At 35.8% G+C, this 16,814-nt stretch overlaps 1 protein-coding gene across 6 annotated transcripts in view; it reads left to right on the forward strand.

Annotated features, from left to right (window-relative positions):
• CDK12 (cyclin dependent kinase 12) overlaps positions 1-16,814 on the forward strand; it is a 58,251-nt gene that overhangs the window by 11,792 nt on the left and 29,645 nt on the right. For all 6 annotated transcript variants that reach the window (XR_012786484.1, XR_012786485.1, XR_012786486.1 and 3 more), the window contains exons 3-8: positions 400-576; positions 2,135-2,274; positions 4,089-4,259; positions 7,229-7,418; positions 11,805-11,861; positions 12,236-12,337. Coding sequence is in view for 2 of the 6 variants with exons in the window: in XM_075561758.1 (XP_075417873.1) it covers positions 400-576; positions 2,135-2,274; positions 4,089-4,259; positions 7,229-7,418; positions 11,805-11,861; positions 12,236-12,337 (837 nt within the window). In the remaining 4 variants the exon portion in view is untranslated. The remainder of the gene's footprint in view (positions 1-399; positions 577-2,134; positions 2,275-4,088; positions 4,260-7,228; positions 7,419-11,804; positions 11,862-12,235; positions 12,338-16,814) is intronic.

Below are 16,814 nucleotides of genomic sequence, written 5' to 3' on the forward strand. Positions count from 1 at the left end.
TCCTTGCTATGAGTCAGAATAGACTTGATGTCATTGATTTTTTTTTTGTTTTCCATGTTTTTTCCATGTCTTTGTATAAGATAAAAGTATTAAATGACTGAATTCTCATTCCTTTAAGCCTTTGTAAAAGATTTGGTGAATCTTAGTGAATAGATTTGATGAACTGCATGAGTTGCAGTGTACTTTGTGGCTTCTAGATTGTTTCCTGCATTTATTTCATCTCAGTGAATATCCAAATACAATCTTAGGGAGGAAAATTTACATTCTTAATTTAAAAGGCTATTAATAAATTTAGCTATGATAAATTTCATTTCCTCCTGTCTTATTACAGATCTTTTTCTCCTTAAAAGTAAAATATTTATAATCTGTGAACAATTTCTTGTCTTCTCCATTGTTCAGTCCAAAAGAAATTCTTCCTTCCAAACCTCTGAAGAAAGAGAAGGAACAAAGGACTCGACACTCACTCATGGATCTCCCTCTCCCTCCGGAGCTCCCTGGCGGGGATCCATCTCCTCCAGACTCTCCAGAACCAAAGGCAATCACACCACCTCAGCAACCATATAAAAAGAGACCAAAGTGAGTATTTGGAGTTGCCTATCCTAATATATAGGGGTCTCTATGTGTTGGGATCAGTTCAGTGGCAGTGAGGTTGGTTTGGGTGTATCTTTAATTGCATGGTGCTCTGGAGATAGAGAAAGCTATGTGTGGGACTACTAACCACAAGATTATCAGTTGAAACTCTCTAACTACTCTATTTCTATAAAGATTTATAGTCTCACAAGCCCAAAGCGACTATATTCTATCCTATACGTTTGCTGTGAACTGAAATTGACTTGATGGTAGTGGGTTTGGTTTACCTTTAATTTTCGTTTTCTTCCTTACATTTAAACCTAAGCCTCACACTATTGTTTCGTGTCCTATACCAATAAGGTCGTAGAAATATGACGCTGTCATTTATTTTAACGGATAGAAGCACCCATAGATGACCTGGTTGTGTTTTTAGAAAAGGACTAATTTCCAACATCCACTTGTCTCTTTTGAGTTCATAATGCTAGGAACATTAAAGAAAACACCTTTTAGTCAGATGTGTGTCAACCATGTACACATTCATGAATGAATAATAGATGTTTTGTTTTGTTTTGTTTTCTCTAAAGCACACAAATTGCTATGCTGCTAAAGTGCTGAGATCCAAGGTTGAGCAACCTTTCTTAATAAAATATGGAGCTGCCGCATAGTTAAAGCACATTTTCTTTTCAGATTTTATTTTAATGATAACCCTATTATGTGGGGTTAATTTTAATAATAACTCAGTGGTAAAGGATTCTTTTTCCATCGTATCATTGAAGAAATTGATACTTAAGAAGTTAACAGAAAAAAATAATTTATAAATTATCAAGGGTTCATGAGAGAGGGAGGGTAGAGGAGAGAGGGAAGCAGGGGGAAAATGAGTTGATACCACGGTTTCAAGTAGAAAGAAAATGTTTTGAAAATAATAATGGCAACAAATATGAATGACACAGTAGATAGGAATATATGTATGGATTGTGATAAGAGCTGTAAGAGCCCCCTATAAAATAATTTTTTAATAAATCATTTTATTGGGGCTCATACAATTCTTATCACAATCCATACATACATCAGTTGAGTCAAGCACCATAAAATAATTTTTAAAAAATAAGAAAGGAAGCAAAAAATCTTAGGTGTATTCCTCCTTACTTATGAACTCTCATTAGCCAACATTTCACATTTACAATTACATAATGCTTTTGTGATGGATATGTTTATATATCAATTTGGCTGGGCCATGATTCTCAGTCATTTGACAGTTATGCAATGATGAAATATGGCAGTTGCAGATTGAGATGGCCATCCTTCATTTTCAAATTATGTCTCATTCAAAGACCTGATTTTTGGTGTCTTATCTTGTCATTGAATAGTGGATATATTTTATCATAGGTCCCCCTATGACGTAATCATTATGTAAACTATCTGATAACATTTAACTCCTTTTTGCCTTTTTAATAAAGAAATTTAGAAAATGCAAAAACTAATGAAAAATTATAACATACTTTTCTTTCAATAGATTTAATCTTTTAAAGTCACCTTTTTGTTGTTTTTGTTTTGTCTTATTTAGAATTTGTTGTCCTCGTTATGGGGAAAGAAGACAAACGGAAAGTGACTGGGGGAAACGCTGTGTAGACAAGTTTCAAATTCTGGGGATTATTGGAGAGGGAACCTATGGCCAAGTGTATAAAGCCAAGGACAAAGACACAGGTAAATATTTCCCTGGGAGCAGTGATGATCTAGGGTTAAAATGTCACCTTCCAGATCAATACACCTCGTGCACAGTTACCGCCCACCTTTCAGTGGAGGCTGAGATGTTGTGAATAGATTTTTGCAGATCTTCTAGACCAAGATTGGGGAACCTTTTTTCTGCCAAGGCCATTTGGATATTTATAACACTTTCGTGAACCATGCTGATCAAACATTGAATTAACTCACCCCTGTGTAATGAATGGAACTGTTTCTCTTTGATGATGCATGTAGTCTTAGCTGTATTAATGGCTTCTCAGCTCTTATATGACCTTTGGGCCAGACGTTCCCACTCCTGTTCTAGACAAAAATGGATTAGGAAGAAACACCTAGCAGTCTACTCCTTAAAATCAGCCATGAAACCCTATGGATCACAGTAGTGATTCATAACCAATAGTGAATCTGATTCATAACCAATCATGGAGATTGTACAGGAGTTGGCAGCAATTTGTATTGCTGTACATGAAGTCATCAATCAAGGTCTGACTCTATAGCAGCCAACAATAATAAAGCCACAATTTTAGTTGTCTAAAAGTTAATGAGCCTTAATGGCTGGCATAGTGGGTGATTTAAGTGACAGCCTGCTAAACTGTGATCAGCAGTTCGAGCCTACTAGCTGCTCCAAAGGAGAAAAATGAGACTGCTCCCATAAGACTAATAATCTCAGGAGCAGCTCCACTTTGTCCTATAGGATCAGTGAGTACAAATTGACTCAATACCAGTGTGTTCTAGTTTTTGTTCATGTCTTAGAGAATTCTGGTGCACCGTGGGTTCGGCATTGGGTTGCCTGTGATTTAAACTCACCATCTGCTCCGCAGGAGAAAGATGAGGCTATATTATCCCATAACGATTAACAGTTTCAGAGATCCTGTATAGGGTCTCTTTGAGTTGGAATCAACTCGATGACAGTGGTTTGGCATCTTGAGTTTAATGTGTTTTGAGAGAATCTGGTAAGTCAGTTAAAGTCAAGGCAGAAGGGAGCCAGTTCAGAAGATTATGGCAACTGGTTTTTGGAATTCCAAAGAGGCAATATTGATGAGTTTTTTGAAGGCTGCAGGCTAATCACTGAGGCTTATTATGAAGAAGTTTTAAGAAAATTGAAAATTTCATTGATAAAAGGCCAAAGGAAAAAAAAATTTTTTCATTATAACAATACATCTGTTCATTCTTTGAAAATAGCAAAGGCTGTCCTATGAGAATTTTACTGGAAAACCTTATTCCCATCTACCCTGCAACCCTGACCTTGAACACCTTCCACTGTCAGTTCCTAAAGTTCAAAGAATATTAAGGAACATTATTTAAATCCCTTAAACATCCAATTGCTTAAGGGGAAGGTGGGGGGAGTCTGGGGGAACTGATCACAATGACCTATCTATAACCTCCTCCTAGGGGGATGGACAACAGACAAGGGGCTATAAATTATCAAGGGGAAGGAGTTAGAGGAAAAAAAGGAGCTGATACCAAGGGCTCAAGTAGAAAGAAAATGCTTTGAAAACGATGATGGCAACATATGTACAAATGTGCTTAACACAATGGACGTATATATGGATTGTGATAAGAGTTGTACAAGTCCCCAATAAAATGATTTTTTTTAAACTCCAATTGCTATTTTTTTTAAGTGACCCAAAAAAAAGGTATAGACTTAGATGGGGAGGATATATTGAGAAACAGTAGCTTCACATTTGTAGCATTTTTATTTACGCTCATATTGGCTGGTTCATGATGGTAACCCAGAAGTGCTAATTGGTGACAATGGTTTGAATTTTTTTTGGCAGGTGAAGTAGTAGCCTTAAAGAAGGTGAGACTTGACAATGAGAAAGAGGGCTTCCCAATAACAGCCATTCGGGAAATCAAAATTCTTCGGCAATTGATCCATCGGAGTGTTGTTAACATGAAGGAAATTGTCACAGATAAACAAGATGCATTGGATTTCAAGAAGGACAAAGGTACTAGCAGACAACTGCAGCTATAGGGTAGTTTGTTGTGATCTTTCCTTTAACTTGTTTGTCTATTGCAATTCTTAAAAATAGGTAGTGCTAAAGTACAACTTTTTAACAGAATTATGATGTGTTAGAAATTTCTTGTGCTGAGCTGTTTGTTTCACTAAATAAATTAGTCTTTATCAGCATACACTTTATACTTTTAAAAAATTATTAATAATTATTAAAATATACACCAGGGAGGGTCTGCTGAACACCTAGTAAAATCAAATGAACAATATAAGAAAATACTCCAATTTACCTTAAGTCTGTTATTTTGGTTTTACTTGTTATAATGACAATAATGGAAATTAAAATCTATTTGAAGCAGAAGTTTTTTCATTGTTTCCATAGTTAAGTTTAAAGTAGTCAGCACACAATACGCAATATTACCTTTTTTTTAAAGCAAAAGGGAAGAATTAATTGGCTGGGTGTGGGGACATGCAATATATCTTTTCTAATGCAAATCTGAGTTGAGTTTAAAGACAAGCAACTGAAGATAGATCCTTTAGGCCAAATAAAGTGATGATATCTGTCAATATAATTTGGACTCTTCAAAGAATATGATTGAGGAACATAAAATTAAAGAGAGTAAAGGATAAAGTGAATCCAAATTTTCTTACAAAGTCTCCAGGATATTAGACTTTGGGAGTCGTACCCCTTGAATTTGAGAAAAGTGGTTGTAAAGCAAATAAAACTAAATTGTACTTACACAACAGTATGACGTGGTGCCTACAAATATTTGTGGGAAAATGGAATTAGAAGAATGAAATTTTGTCACAAAAATCCTTGTATTTAGGGCAATATCTGAATAGACTTAAGAATACTTTGCTCTCTTTCTGGCTGTGTCTCAACAGTTTGTTTTTTCTGGTTATAAAAATAATACAGTGTGTGGGCAGTGTCTGGAAGAAATTGTTAATCAGTTGCTTGCTTCTAGAAGTAGCTTGCTTTTAATCTATGGCATTCTGTCTTATTTAAATCGTTTATCTTGAACAACAAGTCATAAAATAATGGCTGCTTAGGGTGCATTCCCATTGTAACATTGCATAAAGGGACCCAGAATTATTTACCATTCTCATGTTAAATAACCAGTTTCCAATTTTCTTTTAGCATTATAACCAACATTGCAGGAAGTAATTTGTTCATAAACTGTGCCTTTTTAACATATAATTCCATATTTAATATTATTTAGTTTTTAAGAAAACATGTAACAATTTCTGTCCTACCAGTGAGTGCCTGGCTCATTGTACCCTTCCCCACATTGAGGGGTTTTGTTTGTTTTTATGTTGTCTTGGTAGATGTTATATGATGTCATTATTTTAGATTATTTCTTTCATTACTGCTCAGTTTTATCCCCATATATTTAACAGTCTTCTTTTCCATTAAGCTCTTTTTATATACATTGTCAACTTTTCTAATCTTAATATTTTTCATATTTTGTATGAGGTAGGTTTTGGGGTTCCCTAGACCAGGACACTTAAGATTTTATATACATATACATATATATGGTTTGATATATACAACACAAAGAAATACACAGCTAATTAGTCCAGAGAACTCAGTTCAACTCATGAGGGCTACTGGGTGTAAGTAAGTTAAGGAAGCAGACAGTTTAGTCTTCTGTAGAGCAATGCAGCCAGTCTGGCTACAGGCAGCAAACAGCAAGGCAGGTCACCAACAGTTAGCCAGAAGATAGAGTCCGACAGTCCCCAGCTCAAGTGATATATATACCAGTAGTGTGGCGAAGCAGGTCTTGGAAGTCCACAGGTTGGGTATCCCACAGGTAGTGTAGCTCAAAACTTGAGGCAGAGAACTAGCTGGCCCAGTCACCGAAAGCAAGAGACAGAACGGCGAGGCTCGCTGAGCCATTTATCTCTTTGCTTTTCAATTAAACTGCAACCTTATTAATTCTACATGTATTTATTGGCCAGGTTTGCACAGTAAATCTATCACAAGGTCTTAGGTAGTAATCCCTAAGAGATCATGTTTCTTTGAACATTCTGTGTAAAAACAAATAAAAAACAGCTATGGAACCACACTTTGGGGGGGGGGGAATGTATATTTGTTTAAATGGTTCAGAATATTTCAGAAAGTTTACAGACTTTTTGTTTTTTTCCAAACCATCTATTTATTTTTTACCGTTTATTTATACATCTTTTGACACTTAGCATGATGCAGAATTTTGAATTGTATAGCTCTTTGTCTAACTAGATAGAGTATTATGTTATAAAAGTTGTCCCTGCATCCCCTTATAGGAAGGTCACGGGGAGGAGACAAGCAAGTTAAAATGCAGTGTAGCTACGATGAAACATACAATTTTCCTCTAGTTCTTTAATGCTTCCTCCCTACCCCCACTATCATGATCCCAATTCTACCTTATAAATCCAGCTAGACCAGCGGATGTACACTGGTACAGATAAGAACTGGAAACACAGGGAATCTAGGAAAGATAAACCCCTCAGGACCAATAATGAGAGTAGCGATACCAGGAGGGGAAGAAGAAGGTGGGGTGAAAAGGTGGAACCAATCACAAGGATCTACTTAATGGAAAGGCCTCAAAAGATACTTGCAGACAATACAAATGAGCATTGCTGTGATACAAGTAAAATTTTATATATAACAGTAGTGGGCTGGATTTGACTGTAGGTCAATAATTTACCAACTTTGTTTAGATCATAAAAGTCAATTCTGACTGAGCATGTTTTTTTTCTCCCTCAAGATATTAGTCCAAAGCTGTTAAACTAATAGAAGATTGCTTCAAATAATAGTTCTGTTATTTATTTAAAAGGGGCAAAATATTGAGATAATTTCATTCCTTCATAAATATAAAGGATGATTGTTCCAAAGAATCTTATGTTCTGCTAATTCTAAAATTTTAAAATTTGATACATTGCCATTGTACCAACCGTCTTTGCTTCTAATGTTTTTTTTTGTAGGGGCTTTTTACCTTGTATTTGAATATATGGACCATGACTTAATGGGACTGCTAGAATCTGGTTTGGTGCAGTTTTCGGAGGATCACATCAAGTCATTCATGAAACAGCTTATGGAAGGGTTGGATTATTGTCACAAAAAGAATTTCCTGCATCGAGATATTAAGTGCTCTAACATTTTACTGAACAACAGGTAACAGTAACAATAACCAAATAAGGCTAAGCACTTTTATTTCTCTCCACTAACACCTTCCATTTCAATTAGTTAATTGGGATTATAAATCCAATAAGGTGATTTTTTTTTTCCATTTATAAACATTTGGTGTTTGCAGCTTATAATAGGAGTACTCTGATCAGTGGAGCCTGCAGACTCAGTTTTGGTAAGGAAACAGAAGGATTTATAGTGAATGCTATAGGACAGAATTGCCCCATATGGTTTCCTTGGCCATAAATCTTTACAGAGCAGGCTGCAGTAGGTTTAACCTCTGACCTTCTGGCTAGTCACATGCTTACTTGGCCATGCCACCAGAGTTGTCAAGGCTTCTTCTAGGAAATCAGTCATCCTGCAACCATGTTCAGAAAGCTTTGCCCTTGATTAATGATCAGTATTATTGTGTCCCTATGCAAAATCAAACACATTTAGTCCTTAGTGATAGTCCCTATTTCGTGGAAGAGAATGTGCCGGTTCATATAATTGCTCTTGGGCCTTTCTCACCGCTCTGCAGAGTAAACACAAGTGTAGGTGACAATTGACCTGTCTGTCTAGCACTCCTAACTTGTAATATTTTGCACAGGAATTTGGTGGTGAACAGGTGTGAATGTTTTAGAAGTTTTTATTATTTGCTTTCTTTCTCTGATTATTTACTACACTGCATTGGTGTTAGGTGAAGGAATTTGTAGTCTAGTGATGTTAATAACCTTACCTATTAAAGGATAAAGAGCAGTGTAGTGTTTGGTTTTTTAGGCACTTGGATTATTTGTACTATTTTGTTTAAGTAATTTTGTTGAATTCTGTTTGAAATATTATGTATAGAAAACTCAATTCATTGGTATCAAGTCGATTCCTACTCAGCGATCCACTAGGGCAGCGCGCAACTACCCTGTGGGTTTCTGAAAATGTGATTCTACTAGTGTAGAAAGCTTTCTCCTGCAGAGCAGCTGATGGTTTCAAACTATGAACCTGTGGTGAGCAGTCAAATGTGTAACCACGCTGCCACCAGGTCTCCTTTTCCCATCAGTCAAAAAAAATCAATATATTATCTTTATAGAAATAAGAAATTACAACATATTTTATACCATTAAAGAATGGCGTGATTAACTTTTCCAGGATTATCCTGGGTTTTGTACAGTAAGTCCCAGGTGGGATGGTTGGTCACACTGTCGAGCTCAGATCTACTGTGGAGTTAAATAAATTGCTCAATTCACTTAACATTAAGACCATTTTGTTTTGTTTTTATTTATTAAGCAGATCGCTATTAGAGCAAGAAGGGTGATAGACACAATAGCAAGAGATAAAGGTGGACACAATGGCAAAGAGCTATTGTTATCCACTAGAGTTTCTGCTTAACCTATATGTGATAAAGAGCTATTGAAGAGTACTGATTTGGATATTTAAAATATTTTTTTGTTTTAAATTATACAAGCAATGCATTATTTTGGAGACCAAATTTTTTTAGATCTAGGCAAGAGAGTGTCCTGTCACTAAATAGTCACTATGTGGTATGTAGCCTGCAAGCAGGGAAGCATGTTAAGAACATGGAAACACTAAGTCCATTACTAATATGGACGGACAGAGTGGACTAAGACCAGAAGACTTTGATGAGTGGGGAATGAAAGAAAGTACTCTTAGATAGCACACTTCGTCCTTGTGACTTGAGACTAGCTAAGTGGTTGGTTGGCACTGTTGGTCAGTATAGGGAAAACAGTAGGAAAAGTAGATTGGGTGGGGTGAAACGTTTGTCTCTTCTTGATGTCTAATTTATATAGAATAGTGGTATCTAATAGACCTATAGAAGATCCAAGCAACCATAAAGTTTTGGAGTTAACTAGTGTAAAGATATAAAAAGGTAGACCTCAACGGGATGCTTATAGGAAGACAAATCATAAATGCAGGAAGGGAATGATCCTGAATAATAGATGATGTAGGTAGATTGTAAGAGCTAAGAAGAGAATCAAGAGTAAAGGGTCATTGATCACGTTATTATGAGGTAGGTGTGGGTGGTACAAGTACCGAGGGAGGAGTAGGTAAGCTTTTATTTTTAAGGACAGCAGAGACACACATGTTTTAAATGCTGAAGAGCAAGAAAAGAATAAAAAGAAAACCCAAATACTGTTCATTTAAAGGAATAAAGTTCTAGAGTTGGGATCAAATCCACAGTGGGTAGAGGGATTGTCCTTGAATAAGAAAAAGTATTGGCATATTTTCTGTAATTAAGGAAGGAACAATTATAGATTCAGGTAAATTTTGTAGATAAAAGGTTAAGAAACTTCCTCCTTACTGATTTTTGCAGTGGGAATTAAAAGCCATACTCTTAAGTGTGAGAGGTAGGAAGTTGAGTCAGCTCATTAAGGAGAGTGCCAAAGGTTTGTAATGCTGAAAGATAGCTTACTAAAGACAAGTAAACCCACTCACAGGGACTCTATCTACAGCATGGATTGTAAATCCTTACTAGAGTAGCCAGCCTTGCCGCTAGCAGCCCAACACAGCCCCATTGCACTGGGTCTCCTAAGATAAGTAAAAGGACTAATAAACATCATTCGGATCCCAAGAAACCATAAACTTTGCTGTAACATCAATCTATATAACCTGTATGATTTTATATTTCCCTTTAGTTTGCATTCCGCTCTAGTGAGAAGCAGGAATGATCAATTCTGTTGATCCTGTTTGGAGACTTAGAATGAGAAACATAAGGTCATAGGAGAGGACTCATCAGGAGAGGTTAATTGGTGACGAAAGGAAATACAGTGTAAGGGAGAGCTAGCTCATAAACTAGAAGAATATGAGAGAATCTAGTAACGTGAAGATCTGTGGTCAGGCCGTAAGTCAATGGTCTCAGAAAGGAATTCCTATAAATCTCTTAAATTTACCTTATTCATTTGATGTTTTACCTTAATAGCCAGTATGATTAAATTTGTTTTGGATGTCAAGTGTTTACCAATACTTGCACACTTCATGCTTTACTACAATAACAACTCATTTGGAGGGAAAAGCAGTACTTAGTAAAAGAGCTATCAAGGTGCTTTATCATATATAATTACATTCAGTATGCATTTATTTCGTATTCTGGGTAGCGCAGTAATTATGTTAGCGTATATAGGATCAAATGCCATTATATGTATAATGTAAGTACTCCAAAAAATAAAATGAAGCCACATATCCTAAGTACTTACTCACCAAAAGGTTGTTTATTCGAACCAATTAAAAAGCACCTTGGAAGAAAGGCTTGGTAATCAGCTTCAGAAAAACCGGGGGAGCAGTCCGTTTTCTTTACAGCACATTGGGTCACCAGGAGTCAGAATCAACTTGATTTGGTTTTTTGTTTATACATCAGTCGAGGCCCAGTGATGGTTAGTCATCGAATTCTCACCTTCCATCAAGATAAATGGGTGTGATTCCCAGTCAGTGTACCTCATGCCTAGCTATCACCCATCTCTCAATGAGGTTGGTGTTGCTATGATGCTGAACTGGTTTCATTGGAGTTTCCAGACTAAGCCAGACTAGGATGAACAACCTGATGGTGACCTAAAAAATGAGGGAAAACTGGATCCCAGTGATTTGTTCCAAATGCGCAAGGGATTGCATGATCTGGAGGACCGACTCCATAGCAACTAGCGTGTGCCCAACAGGAAATATGGCAAATACTGGTGATATTTAGGTCTAGCACCTTTTTCATAACTATGTATCTGTTGTCATTTTAACTTTCACTCCTGCTTGTGCCTTGGGTCTGGGGTCATCTCCAGCTTTCAATAAGAATACTAAGATTAGAAGAGCCTACTTTGCCCCAACATGGCCAAGAGAAAAACAATCAAGTTGATCTCAACTCCTAGTAGCCTTATGTAGGATTTCTGAGACTGACTCTTCACGAGAACAGATAGCCACATCTTTCTAAATACTGTGACTGAGTTAATTTTTCTGTAATATTTTTCTAATCCCCAAGCTCTATTTTATATTTTTCCAGTTATTTCAAGAAGCTAGTTTGTTTAAATTAGAATCACTCAAGGATTGTGAGATAGATATGGTTTGTTAGGTCTCTTAAGTCTCTGGTAATCTAAATAGTATGTCTCTTCTCCCTGACAAGCCCCCCACCCCAAAAAAAAATATTCTAGCAGGTTCGAGGCACTGTTGCTAGTCAAGAAATAAAGAGCTAAATCCAAATCTGCAATAGTAGTCAAGAAAAAAGCATGGGACATTGTAAACAGAATTAAATAGTCCAAAAAAAGCCTAATCTGAAAGAGCGCGACCTCGAGAGTTAGGGAGCAGAGATTAAAGTTCATTCTTGAAATTCTGTTAACTCCTTTTCAGATGTGGTTTAGAGACTGCTGATGTCACTCATGAAAATAATTGTCTTTTGTTTTACAGTGGGCAAATCAAACTAGCAGATTTTGGACTTGCTCGCCTCTATAATTCTGAAGAGAGGTAAGACATCAAAATTATATATTGGAAAATGGGAAAGAATTATTCTTATTCTTGGATATTCTAGCAAGTTGCAATACCTGTTAGAGTTCCGTAAAGTTACCACCAGTTTTTACATGGTAAATCCTACTTAAATGATTGCATCAGGCCTTGTTTGATACAAATCAACCCAAATTGAAATAGAAGCTCCTTCCTCTCTTATCATCTGTCTAGTTAATTTTGAACTTTTATGTTGCTATGGAACTGTTAGTAATTTCCCATCTTGAGTTGGCAGCTGTTTTTATTTTTAGAAATAGAAATTGTGTATATGTTTCGTACAAGCCATTTTCTTTCACAAGCCGTTGTATATTTATGTCATGCTTGTTTCTACATTCCAGTCGCCCTTACACAAACAAAGTCATTACTCTATGGTACCGGCCTCCAGAGTTGCTGCTGGGAGAGGAGCGCTATACACCAGCCATAGATGTTTGGAGCTGTGGGTAAGGATCACTCAACTTTTTCTTTTCTCTGTAGCTCAAGTATTATTGCCATAAACCAAAACCAAACTCACTGCCATTGAGTCAATGCTGACTCAACCTCAACCCCCAATGGGTTCCTAAAACTGTAACTGTTTACAGTAGTAGAAAGCCCGATTTTTCTCCCGAGGAGCGCTATTGGTTTTGAACTGCCAACCATGCAGATAGCAGCCCAAGGCATAACCCCTCCACCACCAGGACTTCTATATTGTTTTCTCTCCACATTAGATTTTCGCAGCTCTTTTTTTAAATTCTAAAGGTATAAATTTATGGCAAGACTATAGAGCAGTCTGCTGAGCATGTTTTCTTATTAGAGATAAGCTTTTCCATTAAAAAATTTTTTTAATTCAATTGGAAGGAATATTTTGTGAATTGATGTTCAAATGCGAGATTTTTCAAGTTCAGAGGTTGGTTTGATAATGTCTCAAGTCTTCTCTAGGCCCCTGCGTCTCTTTTTCTTTTGCCTTACTTTACAAAGGTCATTTGTCCTATAATTCCACACAGTCTGGACTTCACTGATTGCATCTTCATTGTGGGTGGGGTCGGGTGGGGGTGTTGTTAAAGGTTGATTCGCTATTCCTTTGTATTTCTTCTGAGTTGTAGGTGGGTTCCAATTTGATTCCCAACACATCCCAAAGCTCCAGGTGGTTTTGAGTACTTTTAGCAGAAGTTTATCATCTGTCACATCAAGTGTGTGGGCACTGTGCACTGGGAACCTCTTCTCAGGACAGACATGAAATGAGCACACTGTAGGGAATCTAAAAATATTGACACAGGTTTCTATAGATTAGTCTGCTTTGTATTGCCATGTGTAAGTAGTTCTAAATAATGTCAATGGTAAAACATTCCTGCTATGGTCATACACACGTTGTATATCACTTTAATAATTTGCCATTGTGTTCATTTTATACATTATCAGCTGTTTATGGTCACTGCTCAGATCAATTAATTCATTGTGTTTATTTTCGAAAGGCTATATTTTAATCACATCATTCCTTTCTGGAATAATTTTATAGTTTCTTACCTATGGTATTTGGCAAATCCTACATACAAATCACAGGGGCCTAATAGGAAAGAGTTGAACTGTCAGTCTGTGCAAGAACACACAGCCGCACGTTCTTGCAGAACGACTGATGCATTTGAGGTGCCTAAATCAGAATTTGCTTGATGGCAGTGAAGTTTGTGAGTTGTATACAAATAATACAGGATAAAGGATAAAGATTTGGTTATTAGATTTTATTTATCTGGGGATTTTTTTTGTTTTTTTAAGAGAAGTTTCTTAACATCCTCCAAAAATAACTAGTAAAGGGTTATTTTGTTCAGTATGAACTCATAGATTTAACTGAATTGATGTTATAATTCATTTTGATGATTGATTATTCTTATTACAGCACAGTTTGTTTAATCTTTGACCAGTGAGATTTTATTCAAATAAAATCTTGATTCCTTTTGACACTACCATACTAATTGGATGTCGATTTTAGTTTGATTATCTTAACCTGGACCTGAAATCAGCTCTAAGGAGTCTTAGTTCCTTTTAGTTAAAGGCTATAATTTGAATGTTAGGGCAGAGATGTTTTAAATAGCCTATACCTTTTTCTTCAGTTGTGCGATTTATATATATTCACTGCCCTTGACCCACATACTTTTTGACTCAGACATGGGTACTTCTCAGGGAACAACATCACTTTTCCCCACTACTTTTCACCTCTGTTAATGTCAGCCTTTAAAGGAGCACCACAGGGGTTATGGGGGAGAGCACCCAAAACAACTGACGCTTTAGTAAAAGTTTAGTGACTCAAGCTGAGTGTGTTTGTGTTCTGGACTATTTCCTTTTACAGGATTAGCATTTAAATTGTCACAGTTCCTCTAAAGGTGATGCCCCGTTAAGGGAAAGCTCACAGCTCCGTTGGCATTATTATATTAACCTCTCTAACCTACCACCTCAGTGCAGCCAGCAGTGTGGATTGCGTAGTAATGATATCTCCCCCCAAAAGGACTGCAAACAGAAATAAAAGAAAATGTATAACATGACTGGAAAAAGGTCTACAAAAATCTCAGCCTTCTTTAAAGCCCATTGACTCACTGAATTGAGATTTTGCTTGACTTTTTACATTAGCCTACTTTTTTGGTAGTCTGTGAAGATGCTTTTTACAGATATCTGTCCAGAGCAGTTAGCTTGTAAATTGAAGGAGAAACTGGAAAGACTGGTACAGCAAATGGTACCTGGTATCTTGAAAATCCAGAGAACCCTGCTAGGGTAGTGGTTATGTTTTGCTTTGCTAGGTTCAGCAGTTTGAAACCACCTGCCCCTCCTCAGGAGAAAAAAGAGGCTTTCTACCCTTGTGAAGAAGAATTACAGCCTCAGAAACCCACAGGGTTCGATGAGTCACATTCCAGCTTTATTTATTTATGCCTTCTAAATTACTAGTGTGCCCGTTGTATTTGGGACTTGATCTAAAAGTTAATATGGAAAGTAGAACTACATTTTTTTTAACTAAATTTATTTTTATATTTCTGGATAAGCTGAGGATACTGGAAGTAAGAATTTTGTTGTTTGATAATGTAGTCAGCATATTAGAAAGGCACTAATTATTTTTAAAGCTAGATAGTTTGTTGTTATGTAAAATTCAGTCACCCTTATTTCAAAATAAAACTATTTCATTTAAAAGCACAAGTCAAACAGAATCCTTTGTCTTTTGTTTTTCTTTCCCACTTGTTAAAACATTAAATTTTTTCAGTCATACAAAAAATATACAGTATTCATAATTTTTATTTATATACTTGAAATAATTTTCACTTTACAGAATATTAAAATGAACTTTGGTATATATCCTATATCCAAATTCACTAAATTTGTTTAAACCTTTTTGTTGTACGACACCATAGACTGCATATTTTATTTTATTTTTTTTCGGTTTATTGGCACTTCTTCCACATATACAATTTAATAGTACAATTAGATAGTAAACTGCATATTTTAACATGTACAATTTGACAGATTTTGAAATGTGTATGCAAGTGCCCCTCACAATCATGTTCCCCTTTTTCCAGGCTTTCTGATGGTATTCATTAATTTCCATTTAAAAAATTATTTATATAAATAGAATTGTTGATGTGTACAGTATCTTATCTCTGGCATCTTTCACTTAGCATAATTAATTTGAGATTCATTCACATCAGTCATTAATTTTTAACATTTTAGGACATTTGCCTTACCATACTCTGTGTGTGTGTGTGTGTGTGTAGTTATGATACACAGTAGATAATACATGTATTTAAAATATGTGTGCATACAAACAAATCACAATTTTCTCCCAGAATTCTTTGAGGGTAGTTGTATGTCTCGTGTCGCTTTACTTTTTAATATTTAATATGATGTATATTACATAGAACAAAGATAATCTCTTGCATAAAATTTGATGGTAGGCATTTTCTGATCTTTTTAAATGTGCAATTCCCATCTTTACTTGGCTTTCATGACTTATTTTTGAAACTAGACTACTTTATAGATTTTCACTCAATTTGGGTATACCTGATTAATTCTTCATGATTGAATTAAAATTAGGTGTTTTTGACTAGAATACTACATAAGTGATGTACATTTTTCTCATGGTAGCACATCTATGCCCTTTACTGATATTGTCAATTTTGGTCACTTTGTTAAGGTGTTGTCATAGGTTTTTCCCACTGAATAAATACTAATTTTCTTTTGTAATAAGCTGTGAGGGGCTACTGTGAGACTGTGTCAGTATATGTATGTAGGGTTTTTTGGTTTATTTTTTGCTGTTATGTGTCCTAAATTTTATCTTATTTTAGTTTTGATCATTTTATTGGAACTCATTGCAACTGTTATCACAATCCATACTTAGATCGATTGTGTCAAGCTCATTTGTACATTTGTTGCCATCAACATTTTCAAAACATTTGCTTTCTACTTGATCCCTTGGTATCAGCTCATTTTTTCCCTTCCCGTTTCCTAAATTTTATTTAGTTTGTTGTTGTTAATATACACAGCAAAACATACCAATTCAACACTTTTCTACATGTACAATTTGGTGACTGCTTACCTTAAGTTATGTAATCATTCCCTACCTTTTCAGAGTTGTTTCTCCTATTAACATAAGCTCACTGCACCCTAAGATTCTACCTATCTTGAGTTGCTATTGTCAACATAAATAGTTCTTCAATGAATATATTGCTCAAGACAGATCTTCGTCCCTAGTTAAACTTTAGTTTTAATCTGACTTAAGGGTTTATTTTTGGCTTAATTTAAAAATTATATCAGGGAAATTGCTTCAGGAGTTCATCTACCTTCCATGGCTCCAGAATGTCTAGATTGAAAAGGATTTGACAATTTGTCTCTATCCCCATTCCCTCCCCTTAATCAGGATTCTTTTTTAGAATCTTTGATCAAAATGTTCAGTAGTGTTAGCTGGGA

This window comes from Tenrec ecaudatus, chromosome 10 (genome assembly GCF_050624435.1).
Source record: "Tenrec ecaudatus isolate mTenEca1 chromosome 10, mTenEca1.hap1, whole genome shotgun sequence".
Taxonomy (NCBI): Eukaryota; Metazoa; Chordata; class Mammalia; order Afrosoricida; family Tenrecidae; genus Tenrec; species Tenrec ecaudatus.